Here is an 18,212-nt window from a genome sequence, read left to right as displayed (position 1 = left end):
GAAGAGTGACAGACTTTTTTTTTTATTGTAAAGCAAACATCTATAATGAATGACTCTGGTTTTCCTAGAGTGGAAAGTTGTCCACAAAGATAAATGAGATGGACGGGTATGAAGTGATGCTTCAGTGGCTTTCCTACATGATGCTACTATATCTGCTGCTAGAATTACAATTGAAAAGAAACTGCACACAAAAATATGCAAAGGAAATTTCAAGAGCAAAATATGATAAACATCTTCCCAATAAATATTGCTTCAAAATAAATTAAAAGGCAACAAAAAATGGCTTTGACCATCCACTTCAGAGCTGGTATGTACCCAAGTACATTTCCTCACACACTCATTAAGTGGTTGATGTCAGTAGTGTTGGTGATCCAGCAGCTGTCAAAGTCATTCTTCCATGCCAAAGTAAAACAATAAAATAAATAAATACAGTGTAGTAACTTTTCATTTCAAATCCTATTTTCATGCATTATTACTAAAAAAGAATCATCCAATAAGTAAGGAGGTAAAAAGTAATTCTGTGAACATAAATAACCAGTGGTTCAAAAGGGAAATATCCCAGAGTTTCGCTGAGCTTTCTTTTTAGGGTGATTATTCCTAAAATTCCCTTATCCGACCCCATGCCCACACAAACAAAACTTCCGTACCATTCAGTCTATGGGAAAACCTCTGCTTTGTAGCACTGAAATAATGAAAAATATGGACACGGTAATTGGAGATTTTGATTGTGTGGAAGAAAATGACATCATTTCATGAGCGACATCAAAAAAAATGGAAATGAGACATCCAAATGCATAATAGATTTTAACAATCAGTAGTGGTCTTCATGTCACCCTTGTTCCCAACAAAGTTGAGGTAGGTGATTAAGTTCAGTTCCTTTATATCAGTGCAGTGTTGCTTTGTTATTCCTCTTCAAGATTCTTGGCTTCAAAGCCTTCAAGTTCTGTTTTCCTGCGCTATCCTATCCATATACATAAATTAACCCAAGCCCTTTAAAGTAACTCCCCTTATCCCAAATGAGTCCCTGAAAGGCTAGCATTGTAGGGATAGTTTCCTGCCCCCAGTTGAGTCTTATTCACCCTAACTGGCTGGTATTCCAAGGTCCTTTCTCAAATTGTGGCCCCAGTCTAGCGTCCCTTCAGAAATCCATCCAGCATGTAGTCTCCCTTTTCGGTCAGCCAGTATCCGGCCATAGCAGCCACACCTCCAATGAAAATAGCGGTGAAAACCATGTCACCCTTAGCAGCGAGTGTAGCTAGGGCACAGATTACAACGCCAAAAAACATCTGCTGCAGTACAAGGACCTCGTCGTCTGTCATGTCGTCGAACAGCCCCTTCTCTGGGCCAGCTGAGGAGGTAGAGGGAAAGAAACTTAGCCAACAGATCTGAGAAGCTTCCAACTCTATCTATGTCTGCATATTTACTGCTACGACTACTTACCAGGAGGCTTGTTCTCAACACAGATGCTATCTCTTCTAATGAATCCATCAGCACAGTCACAGTGGAAGGAGCCCTCTTCGTTGATACAGGCCTCATTGAGTCCGGGGCACGCTATCGCACGTTCACTACATTCATCTACATCTGTGTGAAGAAGCAAAGAAAAACAGTCTAACAAGAAATCAGGAAAAGGTACAGAGGCATAAAGATTCAGTAAATAAGATGTATGTCCTTACCGAGACACTTTGCTCCTTTCAATCTGTAGCCACGTGAGCATTTCTTACAGCGGGCAGGACCACTACCCATGCAGCCCACACATGCCTGGTCACAGCCTGGATACAACAAAAGCACAGTGGTCAGCATTACATAACTTAACTGGGCAGTAAGCACTATATATTGTCCAAATAACTATGAATTTGTCATAAATTAGAAAAATATTTTTGTTGCTACAAATGAAGTTTACAATAACCATCAAACTAGAGCTGTGACAACAAAAAATTAGCTGGAAACTATTTTGTTTATCATTTTTCAAGCAAAAATGCCAAATATTCCCTAGTTCTAGCTTCTTAAATGTGAAGATTTGCTCCTTTTCTTTGTCATACATGACTATAAACTGAATTTCTTTGGGGTTTGGACTGTTGATCAAATAAAACAAGCAAATTGAATACAAATTCCTTAAGCTATGGGAAATTTGAACAGCATTTTCACTATTTTATGCCATTTTATAGGCAATAATCTGTAGATGTTTTAATGATAAAAAAAACTATTCAAATTTAGTGATGAGAGAGTAGATTTTTTAATTATAATTTCACCAATTTTGTAAATGAATATAAAAACCTGCCCCTTCTCACAAAAATAATAATAATAAAAAATAAAAATAGCAGCTGCAGAAAATCTACAAATCCTACTGCAATCATACTTGTATGCTTTCATTAGGCACAATACAGTACACTGACACCAGTAACTTAAACAGTAACTACACAAGAGCGCATACCTCTGCATTCATATGATCCCTCTGTGTTGTGACAGTAGGTGTTAGATGGACAACGAGCCAGCTCTGTACCACACTCGTCAATGTCTAAGAGACATACAAGGGCAGTCAGTCAACACACATTCAGAAAACTGGCACAGCTTCAGTGAAATTTTAATACATGACTTCTAAAGCCAAACTCACCCACACACTTGTTGTCATGAAGGATCCAGCCGGGTTTGCAGTCAAGACATTTGTAGTCCTGCGGCCCTGAGCATTTCTTACATGAGTGGTAGCAAGCTACAAAAAGATGAAAGACGAGGAGACAGTGGGTCCATTTTAGATGACCTCAAACAGAATGAAACACATGTAGAGGGTTGAAACCGTGTGATTCTGGGGCACCTGCACAGGCTCCTGTGCTGTCGTTAGCGCTTTTCTCTCTGTAGTAGCCATCAGCACAGCTCTGGCACAGACGGCCGGAGTATCCGGGATCACAGACACATTCTCCATCTCCCAGGCGAGTCCCCTCCCCTTCACAGCGGCCAAGACCTCCACATACACCACCAGGGCCAGAGGGACACTCTGTATTGGATAAATGCTATAAGTGGTACTCTGGAACTCTTAAAAACCAAGGCTCTGAATTAGCATGGTGATTTATACATCTTTATAAGGTCTAAATCATTCTTCACATTGTAAAACCAAGGATAAATAAGGTTTGGCAAAGTAAGATTTTCTATACGGATCAGGAAGCTGTTTAATGCTTAATGGATTTTCACACCTTTGCAGTCAGGCCCGAAGTGTCCAGGTAGACAGCAGAGTCTCAGCTCCTCTATGCACAGCCACTCAAAAAGGTCTGGTGCCTCCTGCTGCCTATAGGGCACATACATCATATCAAATCATGGAGTTAAAACAGGGGTAGTGCTGTGGGTGTTTGTGTCCTCCTCTCCAGGTTACGCCTTTCCTTCTCATTGCCTGAGTTGTGGATCGTACCTGACTCCATTCATAATCAAGACTTAAAAGCCTTGGGGAGAGCTGCTGACAGCAGCATATGTACTGTGTGTTATCTACACTCAAGCTTACTGTTATATACACCATGACTGGTGGGTACTTCCTTCTTAGAATAAAGGGTGGGAACCTTTGATCTTAGTTTGATTTTAATTTAACTTTAGTTATTTAACTTAGTTTCTCTTACAGGTGCACTGGCCACAGGTGAGTATCCAGCTGGGTTGTTCCAGCTCTTCAATCAGGGACCCTTTGATCATTTTACCTTTTTTATTTTGGGGTAATTGTGGGGGGATAAAGTTTCCAGACAGGGGTAGGCATTTCTGGGCTTAATGGGCATGGTAATACATCGTAACAAAACACAACTAATCACACAGCTAGTAATAGCAATACTGTCTCAATTTAAAAGACAAATGATTAAAACTAATTTACTTACAGGGTATCCAAAGACTACTTAAGAGATTAGAACAATAAGGACACTCATAAATTAAATCCTGAATGAGGATATTCTTAATTTGTTTTCCCATGAATTTTTTCACAGAGATCACATTTACCTGTGGAACCACCATGTCTCCACTTGGTCCTCTATCTGCTCCAGCAGCTGGTTACATTCAAAATCTGATTTCTCACAAGCAGCGTCTACTATCTCTAGGAGACGAGTCTCACTGAAACAAGATGCCAGCAATTAGAGATGCACGACAAAAATAGAATAACAGAACAGATGCTGCCCCCCCACCCACCAAAAAAAATAGTGAAGCCTTGCACTGGTCCATTGAGAGGACTCGCTCTTCACTGCCCTCAGTGGACTGTTACATTTAAAATAGACTGTCTTATGTAATCACTCACACATTACAAAGTCTGATTTTTGGCATTTGTGAAGTACTGACTGCCTGTACACTGAAGTAAATAAATGAGAAAATTGCAATTTCCAAGTGTAGGTGTGATTCCAGTTATCTTACCTGTGTGCATACTTAGCCAGCTTTTGTTCTTCCCAGGCAGTGTTACCTCCCCCAAAGTTCTTGTTGGATGTTTTCTCCAAGCCCTAAAAAGAAGAAGTGGAAAGTTCAGGACTCAGGAATACTAAAAAAAAAAAAAAAAAAAAAAATGTGGTCCAAAGGCGACAAGTACCTTAATGAAACTCTCTGCAAGTTTCCGGCAGGTCTGGCATGGCGAAGTCTGGACTCTCACCACAGAGAGCTCCGAGAGAAGCACCAGGGCAGGCAGAACCAGCCAAGCCCACAACATGATCCTTCAGAAAACACACACAAAACCCATAAATGTATGACAAATGTTCGGGTTCACATACTTCTCATGGATCATCAAAAAAAGTTATACTTTCAGAAAAGATTTACTGATCATATTTCCCTAAAGACCCAGATATAACTTGTACCAACTGGATGCTATGTACTGTTATTGTTTGTAGAACATAGACTGTATAGAGGGTGGACAAAACAATGATAACATATGTACAACATAAAACAATGCCATACTACTAATGTTACTTTTGTGAAGCATAATGTCTGATATTTATTGGGACAGCATTACATTATACTGCTGTGCTGTTATTTAGTTCACCATCTGTGACATCAAAAGTTATTATTTTCATAGTTTGTAGTTATTTTCATAATTTGGGTGAAATTTAGATAGATTATTTTGTTTACATACAATACAATCCTCAAGTAGCTCAGGTCTCCAAATGTTATTACACTCATTCAGTCTTCTTAGAAATGCTTAGCCTGGATGCTCTTCTTCCTCTGTTAGCTTAGCTAGCACAGCATCAGCACCACACAAAATTAGCCAACTAGCAGCTGGCAAAAGGTTTAGCTGCTAGCCTAAGCAAACGTTGCCTATCAGTAACGTTAGTCTGCTAATCTGCCCGGTGTATCTTCAAAGCCTATCGGACTCGGCGAAAGCGTCCTCCTGGCAATATGTAACGTTAGACACCTGCAACGTAATCATTATTGCAGTTACTCTGAAATCAGATAGCCGAACAGCTTTTATCAGTCATTCTGGTTTTACCTTATTGCAGAGCCACCGCGTCCGTTGCACCACTGATGACTGTCTGTTTTCCTGCTGGTTCACACAATGCAGGAAGGGCTTCACATTCTGGAGAGCCACTTTTAATGACTCGAGTGTGGCATTGTAGTTGGTAAGCCAATGCAATGGCCAGCTAGCTGAATGACTGAGTTAGCTAGCTAACGCTGGTAGCGCTCATATGGCACAGGTTCGTGTAGCTCAAGGCTGCGCTGGGATGAATCAATGAGCAGCTTCCAGTTGCTTCTCTGTTTTCCAGCTGAGCCACACAGGATATGGCACCGCCCAAACCCGCTGGGATTTAATTCATCAACCAATCCCTCAACAGCCAATTTTACACAGACGGGCCCATATGTCGGTGATGTCATCATATCGAGATTACAGACGCATCATGCTTATCAACTAATTTAAATAATGTCGCAGCGCATGCTTGTCCATGATGACAGTTTATATAAATTTGCATGCATTTTAACGACCGACATTTAGAAACAATTCAAAATATCTGCAATCACTAATTAAAACTGATAGCCTAATTCAGAATATGATAAAATGAATGTTTACCTACTTTTCAGTACCTATGACAGACACATTGTCCCGCACAGATGAACAAAACGTGAACTTGCTGAAATACCCCATAGCAGGATTTAGCATATGATTATTATTATACATTTTAACGACCTACTTTTAATTAACAGACATAAGGTATCCACAATCACTGATTAAACTGAATTCAGAATAGGTATGTGCTCAAATTCAGTTCTATTTTTCAAAACCAAGGCACATTGTCCAACACAGATCATTAAACAAAATATGTGGACTTGCTGAAATACCCCATAGCTGGTGGGATTCCCTGAAAGCAATCTACTACAACAACTCAGCCATTTTTGCTTCTTCTTTTTTTGCCTCCTGCTGCTGTATAGTGCCACAATTCATTTTGGGATCTCAGGAATTAATTTTATCTCAAACACTTTTCTGCATGTTAAACACATGTAAACAAATGTTTTGCTCTGCAAGCACACATTTTATGACATGTTTGCAATGGATACTGACACATACTGTTTTGTAGTCATAAGAGCATCTGACCACATGATTCAGATTCTTTATTCATCCCCACTTTGAGAAAAAAACACAGTATAAAACAATTCACCATGCCTGGAAAAAACAAGTGAATATAGGCTACTTGTGCAAACATACAGAAGGGAAATTGCTTGTTTTTATATGGTATTTTCTTCATGTCCGTTAGGGATTTCACATGCAATATATGTACATGCAGAATGTCAAATCATAGTAAATACGTCTAATACACACTGTCTTGGTTTAAAACTGAGTAACGGCTTAAATAAACAATGTACTAGTGTCAGGACAAAACAATGGAAAAATCTGCTTTATTGATATTCGTGTTTTGCATTGTAGTGTAATTTTACTAAAGGCATTTTGTTGCACCCTATTTGTGATCAAACTGTGTATCAATTGATGTATTTTTCTTCTTGAATTTACTTTTTAGAAGTAGTGTGAGGTATTAATGTGCACATTTATTTCTCTGGAGCAGCAAGGTCTGAAGCTGTAACAACCCAGTTTTTACATGAAAAAGAAACAACTGTTTTCGCTGCCAGAAACATAAAACACTTCACCCTCTTTAACAGCCACTTGAACTCATATGTTTTAGATGAGCAAATGCAAAAGCTGCAGACTGATTTTCATATATCTGAACATCTCCCAGAGAATCACTTCAACTTCTTATTGGCGGCTCATCCCAAAACCAAAGCATACACTCCTGCTCTCAGACCCAGTCCATTTCCTTGATCTTGGGGTTTGTGTCAGGGCTGGAGGGAGGCGTAAGAAGACATGGCTGCAAGGGCACTGTTTCCCCAGAGTCTTCGCCTCCCACCCCAACACAACTCTGGGTTACTCCTGCAAGGCGCAGTACAGAAGTCCCCGCTGTGAACCCTGACAGCCCTCGTGCCAGAGCTCGGGATGCCATTCTGAGCCCCCCTGCTCTTTTCCTTCTTGCTGACGCTGTAGCCATTTGCCGAGCCCCAGCCAGTTCAGTCAGAAAACCCAGGCTTTGGGAGGGGAGGCTGTAGACGTGAAGGCCGCGGAAAAGTTCTGGCAGAGGCCGGAAACCACCTGGAGGCTCAGGTGGAAGTGATTCAAACTGCACTAACAGAAACCGCTCACCAGCGCGGCCCTGTAAATAGTCTGCTAGAACACAGCTCAATGAAGCTGTAAACACATCTGCACAGGGAGAAGAGGCAATGTAGCTTCCTCCTGCCTCCTTTTTCATCATGTCTCTAGGAGTGTTTTTCTCGCAACTTTGAGCTCCCCATTCTTCCGCCCTTATCCAGGCAGCCTGGGTTAGGACTAGCACCACTTTGCCGCCCTGCTTTTGCAGTCTGTTTAGTCTTGAGTGGAGCCAAGGCACAGGGCCCAGTATGCTGAGCTCAGCCTGGCTCCACAGGTCTAGAGACACGCTGAAGCCCAGGGCTTGGAGGGATGTGCCCAGGTGATTCATCAGCTCTGGCAAGGCCAGGTCGTCACCAGGTGGGTACAGCAACACCACATGACCACCACCCACAGCACCTGAAACAGAGGAAGATTAAAACCCTTTATAAAGTTTGAAGGAATAGTTTTACATTTTGAGAAATATGCCTGTTATATGCCTGAGAGTTGGACGAGAGGATTGATACCACACTCGTATCTGTCTATTAAATACAAAGCTACAGCTAGGAGAGAGCTTAGTTTAGTTGTATCTAGTTTGTTTAATATATGTAGAAACAAAATATAAAAATGAAAATGTGTCATTATACAGGGCGGTTATGTGCCAAATTATTTTTTGGCTGGGGGCAGTAACTTCAGTCTTTGCTGGTTTCTGTTCACTGTTCAGAGGCGGATTTTGCTTTTATTGGACCAGGTTAGAGCCAGGTTAGCTGTTTCCTCCTGTATCCAGTCTTTGTTCGAAACAAAGCTAACTGGTTGCTGGTTGCAGATCATATTTCAACAGACCGATATGAGGGTTGTATCAACCTTCTCATATAACTCTCCACCAGAATTCGCCAAAATGTCAAACTGTTCAAACTATGAGATAGGATAATAGGAGATACATTTTTCCTGCAGATAAGATGAAAAAAGATAGATAGACGAGAATTCAGAAAACAAAGGGTAATACGGGCAAGTGAAAATTTAAACACACAAACATGAATATTCATACATCATGCATGTACGAATAAAAGTATAAAAATGTAAACAGTGTAAAGGGCGATGTAGAAAATAGTGGTTGCCCAGTGATGGTGCAGTGGATAAGACGCATGCCTTTGGTGTGAGAGACCCAGATTCCATCCCCCACTGTGACACATCCACCAGTGTGTCCCTGAGTAAGACACTTAACCCCTCATTGCTCCAAAGTCGTGCAACCTCTGATATATATAGCAAATGTAAGTCGCTTTGGGTAAAAGCATCAGCTAAATGAATAAATGTAAATGTAGGAAACATATGGTCAGGCTTTCTTATACCTTTAACATCATCTTCTTTCAGCCATCTCCACACATGGCCTAAAAGGAAAACAGAAGTACATTAAAGTATTTTGCTAAAGCACTTTTAATATTCAATGACCATCAAATCGAAAACTGACCTTTTAGGACCCCTTGTACAAAATAGGCTCCCAGTACAGCCAAACACATCAGTAGGAGTCCGATGACAAGTGGCAGGCTCCATCTCAATCGAGATTCTGGAAAATAAATAGAGAGCAGAGCTGTCTTTAAAAAAGCATTTGAAAGAAGTTTAATAGACACTGCTAATGTTCCAAGTTTACAGTGAATTAACTTTATTAATTTCTAAATTTAGCTTTTTTCTGTTGCTAAGAGTTAAACATTAAACACACTTTATCTGGGTTTGGACAATAATTAATATTCTTACTTGCAAATGGACACAGGGGCTCCGAGTATGACTCCATCCCATGTATCTTTATCTAAGAAATGAATGAAAATATGTATAAATGAGTTAAGGCTAGTACAGTATGTACTATAGGAGGAAGTGAAACATGTTTACAATGTATAAGATTATATGTAACATATCAGGACAAAGACAAAAAATCACCTGAACACAAAGCAGAGGATGTGACGACACAGTGAACTCTCCTGTTTTCTGAAAAGTAACCTAAGAAATAAATTAATAAATTAAGTGAAGATTCAACATTAAACTTAGCGTGCCACAAATGATCTTGAGAGTTTACACTGAAACATTACATCTAAGATCGTCTTATTATTCTGTCTGAATTCATGGACGTTTTTTTCATAATTTGACTTTTTAAAAGGACCATGTATAACTTAAGCTATACATTATTTTGCCGATTCAGATTAAAATTGCAAAATTTAATCAACAAAAAATTAAAGTGTATTGTTATAGGTTAAGATAAGACTTAATTGATCCCCTGAGGGATATTTACAAGGTAGCCAGCAGATGATGTTAATCTTTTGTGTTTTCAATAAAACACAGTATTTCTAGTTTACTTAAGTAACATCTGAGTCCGCCACTTCCTATAGGTTGTTTTCTCAGTTTGATGTTCTCACCCTGTAGCTCATGCTTGTAATGCTTTACAATGCTTTTTTCCTTAAATATGCATGTGAGCATAAAATGAATTTTTAAAAAAGCTTAAAAAAAACCCAAACATTTTCACAGCACGACAGTGCTCGTCACTGTCAGTTTTTACTCAGCTTTCCAATCACAGTAGAGGAGGGGCGGGACAAATACCACACTGTAGTAATGGTTACTTTCCTGGAACCGGGCTTCAACGAAACGCGAATTTAATCCATGCAACGCTCTCCTCGCGGGGGCCAGCGCAAGTACACTACTCTCTGTTGACATTTTTATATCCAGTAAAGTTAGGTAGAACTACTTGCATCAAATGTATTATAGCAACCAAAGCAGTCGGAAAAGACGCTGCCCCTCAAAACGCCCGCTGGCAAAAAACGCTTTGGTGGACACGGGCCCTTGAGGGTTAGGTCCATGGTTGCAGTTAATGCCACAATGTAAAATTACTCAACTGTAAGTAAGTCATGCATTCAAAATGTTATTTAGGTATTATATTATTGGATTATTGTTACTGATACATAAACGCATACACAGCATTTTAATATTGCCTCTAGTCGAGTTGGCGTTTAACTGATCTATATTCTGTAGGGTAGTTTAATCTATAGCTGTCAGATAAATATAATGGGGGATACTAAAATCCAGTGGAGAACACAGTAATTTTTTAATACTTAAATAAATGTGAAGTACTTCAAAATTCTACGTAGGATGTGACAGCTTTCAAAAAAAGCAAAGTTGTATTTGATTTTTTTACCCAATGTCCGTTGCGTGTTGAACTCCAGCCAGAGTTGTGCAGTTTCTGCCTGGAGCCTGATACCTCTTCACACTCAGCTCCTATCAGGTCTTTCTTGCACAGCCACACCTCTGCCTCCAGGCTACAGGGGGCAGTCACATTCCAGCTCAGCCTTGTGCCACCCTCCCTCATCTGAGACTCCACCATAGACACAGAAACGTTGTGCTGCATTCTTTCCAATGCATCTGGGAAAAAAACAAACAAAAAACCCCATTGCTAAGCTGTGAAATAATTTACCATGCAAATGTATCTTACTTTCAGGTTGGCATCAGTAAACTCCCTTTACCTTTTTGGTTTTTGAAGGGGCATGATTCTCGTCGGATCTTCTTTTTCTGCCACCGCATCTGGAAAAACAAAAGATTATAACATTTTTCGAACTTCCAAAGAATGTTTGCAGCTGTCTTTTTCTTGTCAGTAACAATGAACAAGTGAGCTACCTGGAAGCACAGGCATGGTGCAACAAAGTTTGATGAAATTTCCATTTCTCTCTTGCCTTTGGGCTGCAAAGGTAAAAAAAAAAAAAAGTTTAAAAGAAATATATAAACAGAAAATAGTGATTTTCGACTAAGAGTGCAGATTGATATGAATATTTTAGCCGTGACTGACCCATGTAAGTTGCCCTCCAGACGTTTCATTCCAAACCATCAAGCACATGGGTTCATCTTGTCTGACATCAGTGTTTTCCAGTTGAAGAAGGACCACATTTTTCTCATAATCAGTCACAGCTCGGAGTCTGGGAGCTGAGACAGGGGACACATCAATCATCATCAGCTCTAATTCAGCTATGTCACACAAGTATGTGAAACAGTTTTAGCTGGCACTGCCTCTTGCATGCTCATCAGCATGTACACAAATACATGCTAGTCTAGACAAACAACATTTGGAAGCAGAGCATGCTTAACTATTTTATTACATGTTATCTTAGCACATTTGACAACAAATATTATTTTAAAACACCTCTTACCATCACAGTACTTTTCAGCCCCCATTGGGTTGATGTAGCAAACTGAAAGAAAGAGGGAGGAGTGGATGTTCAGTGTCATTAGTAGTTAGCATTGCAGCGTTTCTTTGCTTACAATACACCACTTAAACTCACCTTCATTTAAAGATGGGATTGTGATATTTTGAAAGAGGTCTGTCGCATCTGAATGTCTGTAGACGCTGACCTTAACAAGACTGCCGAACGTCACTTTCTTCTCTGTCAACCGCAGCTGCATTTGTAAGGAAACATATGCATATTGTAAACTTTGTATAAACCACTCAGCAACAACAAACACACTAAAACAAACATCTTTTGGAAACTAGTTTTTGAGCAATTGAATAAGTAGGAGTGAAGGACAGCAAGAGACTGGCAGTGGCAGAAGAAGTATCCAGATGACAATGTAAAAATACTCCCATTACAAGTAAACTTCCCACAAGCACTATCATCAAAAAGTACCCCCCCCCATCAGTATCACCCTCTCTCTCTCTCTAACCCAACCGGTCGAGGGTCTAGGTTCTGTTGTAAATAGAGGGTTTTAACAGGCATGCTTGCTCAGACTGGGAATTGTCGGGTCTCTGTAAATAATATTTCAAAGAGTACAGCCTGGACCTGCTCTATGAAAAGTGCAATGAGATAACTGATGTTATGAATGGCATTTTATAAATAAAATTGAAATGTAAAGTAACATAAAATGGATATGCTCAAGTTAAGTACAATATCCACAGTAGAGTAAATCTACTCTCCACAACTGGTGTTTTTTTGTTATATTTCTTGAAATTGTCTTTACATGCTGAATAGCAATCAATAAATCAAATGCTCTGGGAAAAAATGAAAAATTCCAGTATGTGTGGCTGTTACAGGCCTTTAATAATCTTGCAACATGACCTACCCTAGCTTTAATTAAATAATCAAAAACAAAAATACCAACTGCATGAGGTAATCCTTTCACACCTGCCCAATATTAGCTACCTTGTCTGTGTGTGGTCGAGACGCTTGATCTAAACCGGAATAGCTTGGCTTAAAGAAGAGTGTCTTGCAAAATTCAACGGAGCCTGGGGAGCTGAAATACACTTTCACCTTCAAAACTGTAACACACAGAGTAGAGAAAAAGACAAAGAAGAGTCAACTGTGTGATTAGAATGAAAAAGTACTCTATAGAGTAAAATGTATATGACTCTTTGTGTGCTTAGGGTTGAGCATATGGTTCTATACTGTACCTTCTGGCTCAGGACGCCCAAACTGACCACTTCCCTCTGCCATTTGATTTGTGACAAACAAGTCATCATTATCGTGTTCACCAGACTCCTCAGAAACATCCTTTGCCTTATCCACTTCTGCAATGACACATGCAATGTGATTACAGACAGTAAATACTAGAGCAGGGAACACAATGTTTTAAAACCACATGAGCCATCTGTAAGACAAGTCCGACAACTGAGAGAATGTAGCTACTTAAGAAATGATTTGATAATAACAACAGCGCCAACAAAAGATTCAGAAGCGCATGATGCGGTTAGGTGTGTCACCCTAGCTGGCAATATTAAAGACATAAGATTTATGACAATCTTTACCTTGGACTGTGATAATGATTTGCAGGCAGGGTTCACAGTCGTGTGCCGCTGAACAGCAGAGAATCGCTTTAAGCTGCAAATGTGTAATGTTCACTGTATCATCTATATCGGGCAGGGGACGACATTCTGTTGAAGAAAGAAGAGGGTTTCTGCTTAAGACAAATTTCAGGCTTATTCTTGCAGGAGGCTATAAACATGATATCAGATGCACCTGTGTTGATCGTGTTGCTCCCTGAGCTCACGAGGCAGTCCTTTAAACCCTGTTGAAAGAAAGGTTGTGGATGAGAATTAAATGTTGAATAATTCCATAATGAAACACACCTCTTGAGTACAGTAGGTGTCAACAGTGGGGAAAGAGGTATTCAGATCATACTAGTTACTTTTTTTAAAAGTAATGCCTTACTTTACTAGATTACTCTCTGCTAAAAGTAACTATTTACACTACTAGTTACATTACATTTGGATTACTGCATAACACCACCTGCGATACACAATAACAATGTAAAGTTACACCTGATAAATGCTCAGATCAACACAAATCCTTATTGTAATGAGGAAATACACAGGATCTCTCTTTTATGCTCTTTAATACTACAAAGCTGACAACAAGTTGTGAACCTCAGCCCAACATTTGTCAAGAGAAGAACAAGGCTACAGTAGGCTACTATAATGCTTAAAACTGGACATTTCATTGGAAACATTTATTTTTAAATGAAGACTGTGATTCTTACTGCTGAATCATAAATAGCTGCAAGCATGCAGCCCTGGCACTGACTGTGAAAGTATCAGGCATAGGTCTTATAATAATAATAATAATAATAATAATAATTAGGCTAATCATAATCATCATCATCATCATATGTAGCCATTTTGCTACAGTTAAGCTTAACACAACAACTGCGGTTGTGTTTGCAACCTGAGAGGGAATAATTTAGAAAGTTGCGTGGCGCTGCGGGGAGCCCCCAGCTGCAGTAGTGCATGGATCATGCGTAATATTCATCCAGCCAGAGGGAATGATCGCGAACCGTTCACAGCGCGCTGGTCGTACTAGCGACACAACCCTACCAGAGAGGGAGCGGGGCGGTGGAGCGTACAGAGCCAGGAGATCGCGTAGCGGCCGGTGTTATGTGGAGTTTTGCCTGCCTACCAAGAATTGCATGCACCTCCAAATAGGCTACTGCTTTTAAACGATATAGGCCTAATATTCTTTGTGGGGTCCATCAATGGTGTTAAATGATACGAAGTAGGCCTATATATTTTATGAACGTTTAGAATGTTTAATATTTTAATACACTTAATAGAAGTAGCCTATCATTCCTTGACATTCAGTAAATAGGCTATAGGCTATGTGGTTATAACGCCGTTTGATCATTGAGCAAGGCAAAGTGTCTGAAAAGGACCTAAAGAGGGAAAATCATCATTTATTTGTTCAAAATTAAGAGGTGTGTCTGATTCGCCTAATGTAGTGGCCTACTACAATTCGGCATTGGTTTGGAGTCCATGAATCACATGACATGGAAGCTATTGAAATAAATGATGATTTTCACATAACACGGTTTTAACAATTGTAATTTATTGATGGTCCCTAAGCTGACCCCCGGTGGTTAAAAGCGAGCTATCGGAGGGGGGCTAACCGCACTTATACTGCCGACACTAGGTGAACTGAGTAAGAAGCCGTCACCGGATCCTGGGTGAATGTCTGTGGAATATCCAACTTAAAACTTCACCGCGGTCGTTAGATCCGTCTATCAATATCTAGTAAAGTAATTCAGGGAGTAAAGTGACATCTGCATTCAGATCTACTGTAAGGGGGCAACATCTATTGCTCTCTTCCTCTTTCAAACTGTCAAAAAAAACTTCACACACATAGATTTATGGTTCTTTGTAATGTTTAATCTTTCCTTTTCTAAAGTTTTGATTGTCGGTGTGTACATGAATTTGATTTGTATTCCATTTTACACATACTGACCTTTCCTCTGAAACAAAATTCTGAGGAAATTCATGCCACAACAACCCTCTTTGAAAAAAGAGCAGTGGAGTAAGGTGTCATGCTCTGGCACAACAGTAAATAAGTAATGGACATTAAACTCTGATCTCTCTGTCTGTCTGTCCTAATACAAAAACCTGAAGCCTGCAAACTGAATTGTGCCATGTATCAATTGGCTAGACAATAAAAAAGTTAACACACATCATTTAAGTCCAAACAAAATTTATAATGTAAAACCGGATCTAGAACTAAATTATATCCAGAACTAAATTATAAACAACTTATAACAGGTTTTTAATTTGGCTGTTGTTTTGTATCATAAATAAAATTTAAAAAGAAATCTTAAAACCCATCTTTTTAGTTTAGTTTCCTAATTTATTTATCTTTTTAAATTTTTCTTTTTTACTTTTCTTTATTCTATTTATTCATTCTTATTTCTTTTATTTTCTTAGTTTATCTTACCTAGTAATTTTGCAAAGCAGACTCTTTTATTACTGTATTTTCGTTACATGGTTATTCTGGTTGGTTATTTTAACAGTGTGAACCACATTGAATTGTTATTTTGCAGGAAAGGTGCCATGCAAATAAAGTCTGATTGATTGATTGATTGATAGATAAAGGACACCTTTAACAATATAAGAGAAGGTGTTTTTGTTAGCCTAGTACCAATAATTTCGTATGTTATTAAGAAACTAGAAGATTATCATGGTGACTTTCTTACCTCAGTACAGGTGATTTCAGGTGCGTCTTTCTCAGTCATTTGTAGCGCTCTCGCGGACATTAACAGCCAGAAGCGCAGCAGTGACAACAGAGGACTACATGAAACCAGACGGTGAGTGAGGGCCATTTCTTGGAGAGCGTCTCTGCGCCTGTCACAGGGTGCCTCTCTCCGGTATACGTTTCCTGTTCTACGGCTAGACTCTCCTCACCCGTAAAACAAAGCTCGAAAGTCAGTTATCCCTCTCACCATGCACGGCATGACAATGGTAAGGCAGTGACTACGTCTTGTCCCACACCGGCCAACTGTTGTGAGTTAAATTAAACCTCCTGTGCTTTTATTCCACAAGTCCTTCCCGATTATTGACAGTTCGGGCATTGGGCGTGTCGCAGCTCTCAGGAGGTGAAAACGTCATGTGCACAACAAGTATGTGCTTGCTATGATGCAGTTGGTAATAAACAACCAAAGGTAGTCATGCTTGCTTGGTAGCATGCTTGACGATTCAGATTGTTGTCAGATGTGACAACGTTAATCAAACCAGGTAAAATATCTACAGGTGCTGGTCATATAATTAGAATATCATCAAAAAGTTGATTTATTTCAGTAATTCCATTCAAAAAGTGAAACTTGTATAATGTATACATTCATTCCACACAGACTGATATATTTCAAGTGTTCATTCCTTTTTATTGTGATGATTATAACTGACAACTAATGAAAACCCCAAAATCAGTATCTCAGAATATTACAATATTGTGAAAAGGTTCAATATTGCGGACACCTGGTGCCACTCTAATCAGCTAATTAACTCAAAACACCTGCAAAGGCCTTTAAATGGTCTCTCAGTCTAGTTCTGTAGGCTACACAATCATGGGGAAGACTGCTGACTTGACAGCTGTCCAAAAGATGACCACTGACACCTTGCACAAGGAGGGCAGGACACAAAAGGTCGTTGCTAAAGAGGCTGGCTGTTCACAGAACTCTGTGTCCAAGCACATTAATAGAGAGGCGAAGGGAAGGAAAAGATGTGGTAGAAAAGTGTACAAGCAATAGGGATAACCGCAACCTGGAGAGGATTGTGAAACAAAACCCATTCAAAAATGTGGGAGAGATTCACAAAGAGTGGACTGCAGCTGGAGTCAGTGCTTCAAGAACCACCACGCACAGACGTATGCAAGACATGGGTTTCAGCTGTCGCATTCCTTGTGTCAAGCCACTCTTGAACAAGACACAGCGTCAGAAGCGTCTAGCCTGGGATAAAGACAAAAAGGACTGGACTGCTGCTGAGTGGTCCAAAGTTATGTTCTCTGATGAAAGTAGATTTTGCATTTCCTTTGGAAATCAAGGTCCCAGAGTCTGGAGGAAGAGAGGAGAGGCACAGAATCCACGTTGCTTGAAGTCCAGTGTAAAGTTGCCACAGTCAGTGATGGCCATCACTCAGCCATGTCATCAGCTGGTGTTGGTCCACTGTGTTTTCTGATGTCCAAGGTCAACGCAGTCGTCTACCAGGAAGTTTTAGAGCACTTCATGCTTCCTGCTGCTGACCAACTTTATGGAGATGCAGATTTCATTTTCCAACAGGACTTGGCACCTGCACACTGCCAAAGCTACCAGTACCTGGTTTAAGGACCATGGTATCCCTGTTCTTAATTGGCCAGCAAACTCGCCTGACCTTAACCCTATAGAAAATCTAAGGGGTATTGTGAAGAGGAAGATGCGATACACCAGACCCAACAATGCAGAAGAGCTGAAGGTCACTATCAGAGCAACCTGGGCTCTCATAACACCTGAGCAGTGCCACAAACTGATCGACTCCATGCCACGCCGCATTGCTGCAGTAATTCAGGCAAAAGGAGCCCCAACTAAGTATTGAGTGCTGTACATGCTCATACTTTTCATGTTCATACTTTTCAGTTGGCCAACATTTCTAAAAATCCTTTTTTTGTATTGGTCTTAAGTAATATTCTAATTTTTGGAGATACTGAATTTGGGATTTTCATTGGTTGTCAGTTTTAATCATCACAATTAAATGAAATAAACATTTGAAATATCAGTCTGTGTGTAATGAATGAATATACTATCCAAGTTTCACTTTTTGAATGGAATTACTGAAATAAATCAACTTTTTTCTAAT

General features: G+C 39.8%; 2 protein-coding genes across 3 annotated transcripts; both read right to left on the bottom strand.

The window, feature by feature from the left end:
- Position 1: 1 nt before the first annotated feature.
- LOC123974897 (protein disulfide isomerase Creld1) lies at positions 2 to 5,785 on the bottom strand. The gene is made up of 11 exons (XM_046055914.1): positions 5,429 to 5,785; positions 4,538 to 4,658; positions 4,369 to 4,451; positions 3,964 to 4,074; positions 3,186 to 3,277; positions 2,810 to 2,989; positions 2,612 to 2,707; positions 2,432 to 2,515; positions 1,674 to 1,769; positions 1,441 to 1,581; positions 2 to 1,348 (listed from the first exon to the last, which is right to left on the bottom strand). Exons 2-11 carry the CDS (start codon positions 4,652 to 4,654, stop codon positions 1,128 to 1,130), a joined length of 1,221 nt encoding a protein of 406 aa, XP_045911870.1. The 5' UTR covers positions 4,655 to 4,658; positions 5,429 to 5,785; the 3' UTR covers positions 2 to 1,127.
- Positions 5,786 to 6,524: 739 nt separating this feature from the next.
- wu:fl23c11 lies at positions 6,525 to 16,454 on the bottom strand. 2 transcript variants are annotated; one of them, XM_046056743.1, is made up of 16 exons: positions 16,082 to 16,453; positions 13,585 to 13,633; positions 13,374 to 13,499; positions 13,020 to 13,136; positions 12,772 to 12,887; positions 11,917 to 12,031; positions 11,785 to 11,826; positions 11,427 to 11,560; positions 11,258 to 11,320; positions 11,107 to 11,164; positions 10,782 to 11,005; positions 9,536 to 9,595; positions 9,356 to 9,407; positions 9,072 to 9,167; positions 8,953 to 8,991; positions 6,525 to 8,023 (listed from the first exon to the last, which is right to left on the bottom strand). In XM_046056743.1, the coding sequence occupies exons 1-16, from the start codon at positions 16,205 to 16,207 to the stop codon at positions 7,224 to 7,226; spliced, it is 2,217 nt and encodes a 738-aa protein (XP_045912699.1). In that variant the 5' UTR covers positions 16,208 to 16,453; the 3' UTR covers positions 6,525 to 7,223. The 2 variants fall into 2 exon arrangements, with proteins under 2 accessions (XP_045912699.1, XP_045912700.1); XM_046056744.1 differs by lacking the exon at positions 9,536 to 9,595 and having other exon boundaries at positions 16,082 to 16,454.
- Between the last annotated feature and the right edge of the window lie 1,758 nt (positions 16,455 to 18,212).

This window comes from Micropterus dolomieu, linkage group LG08 (assembly GCF_021292245.1).
Source record: "Micropterus dolomieu isolate WLL.071019.BEF.003 ecotype Adirondacks linkage group LG08, ASM2129224v1, whole genome shotgun sequence".
NCBI lineage: Eukaryota > Metazoa > Chordata > Actinopteri > Centrarchiformes > Centrarchidae > Micropterus > Micropterus dolomieu.
The sequence above is the reverse complement of the archived record's forward strand: the minus strand, read 5'-3'. Positions and strand labels throughout refer to the sequence as shown.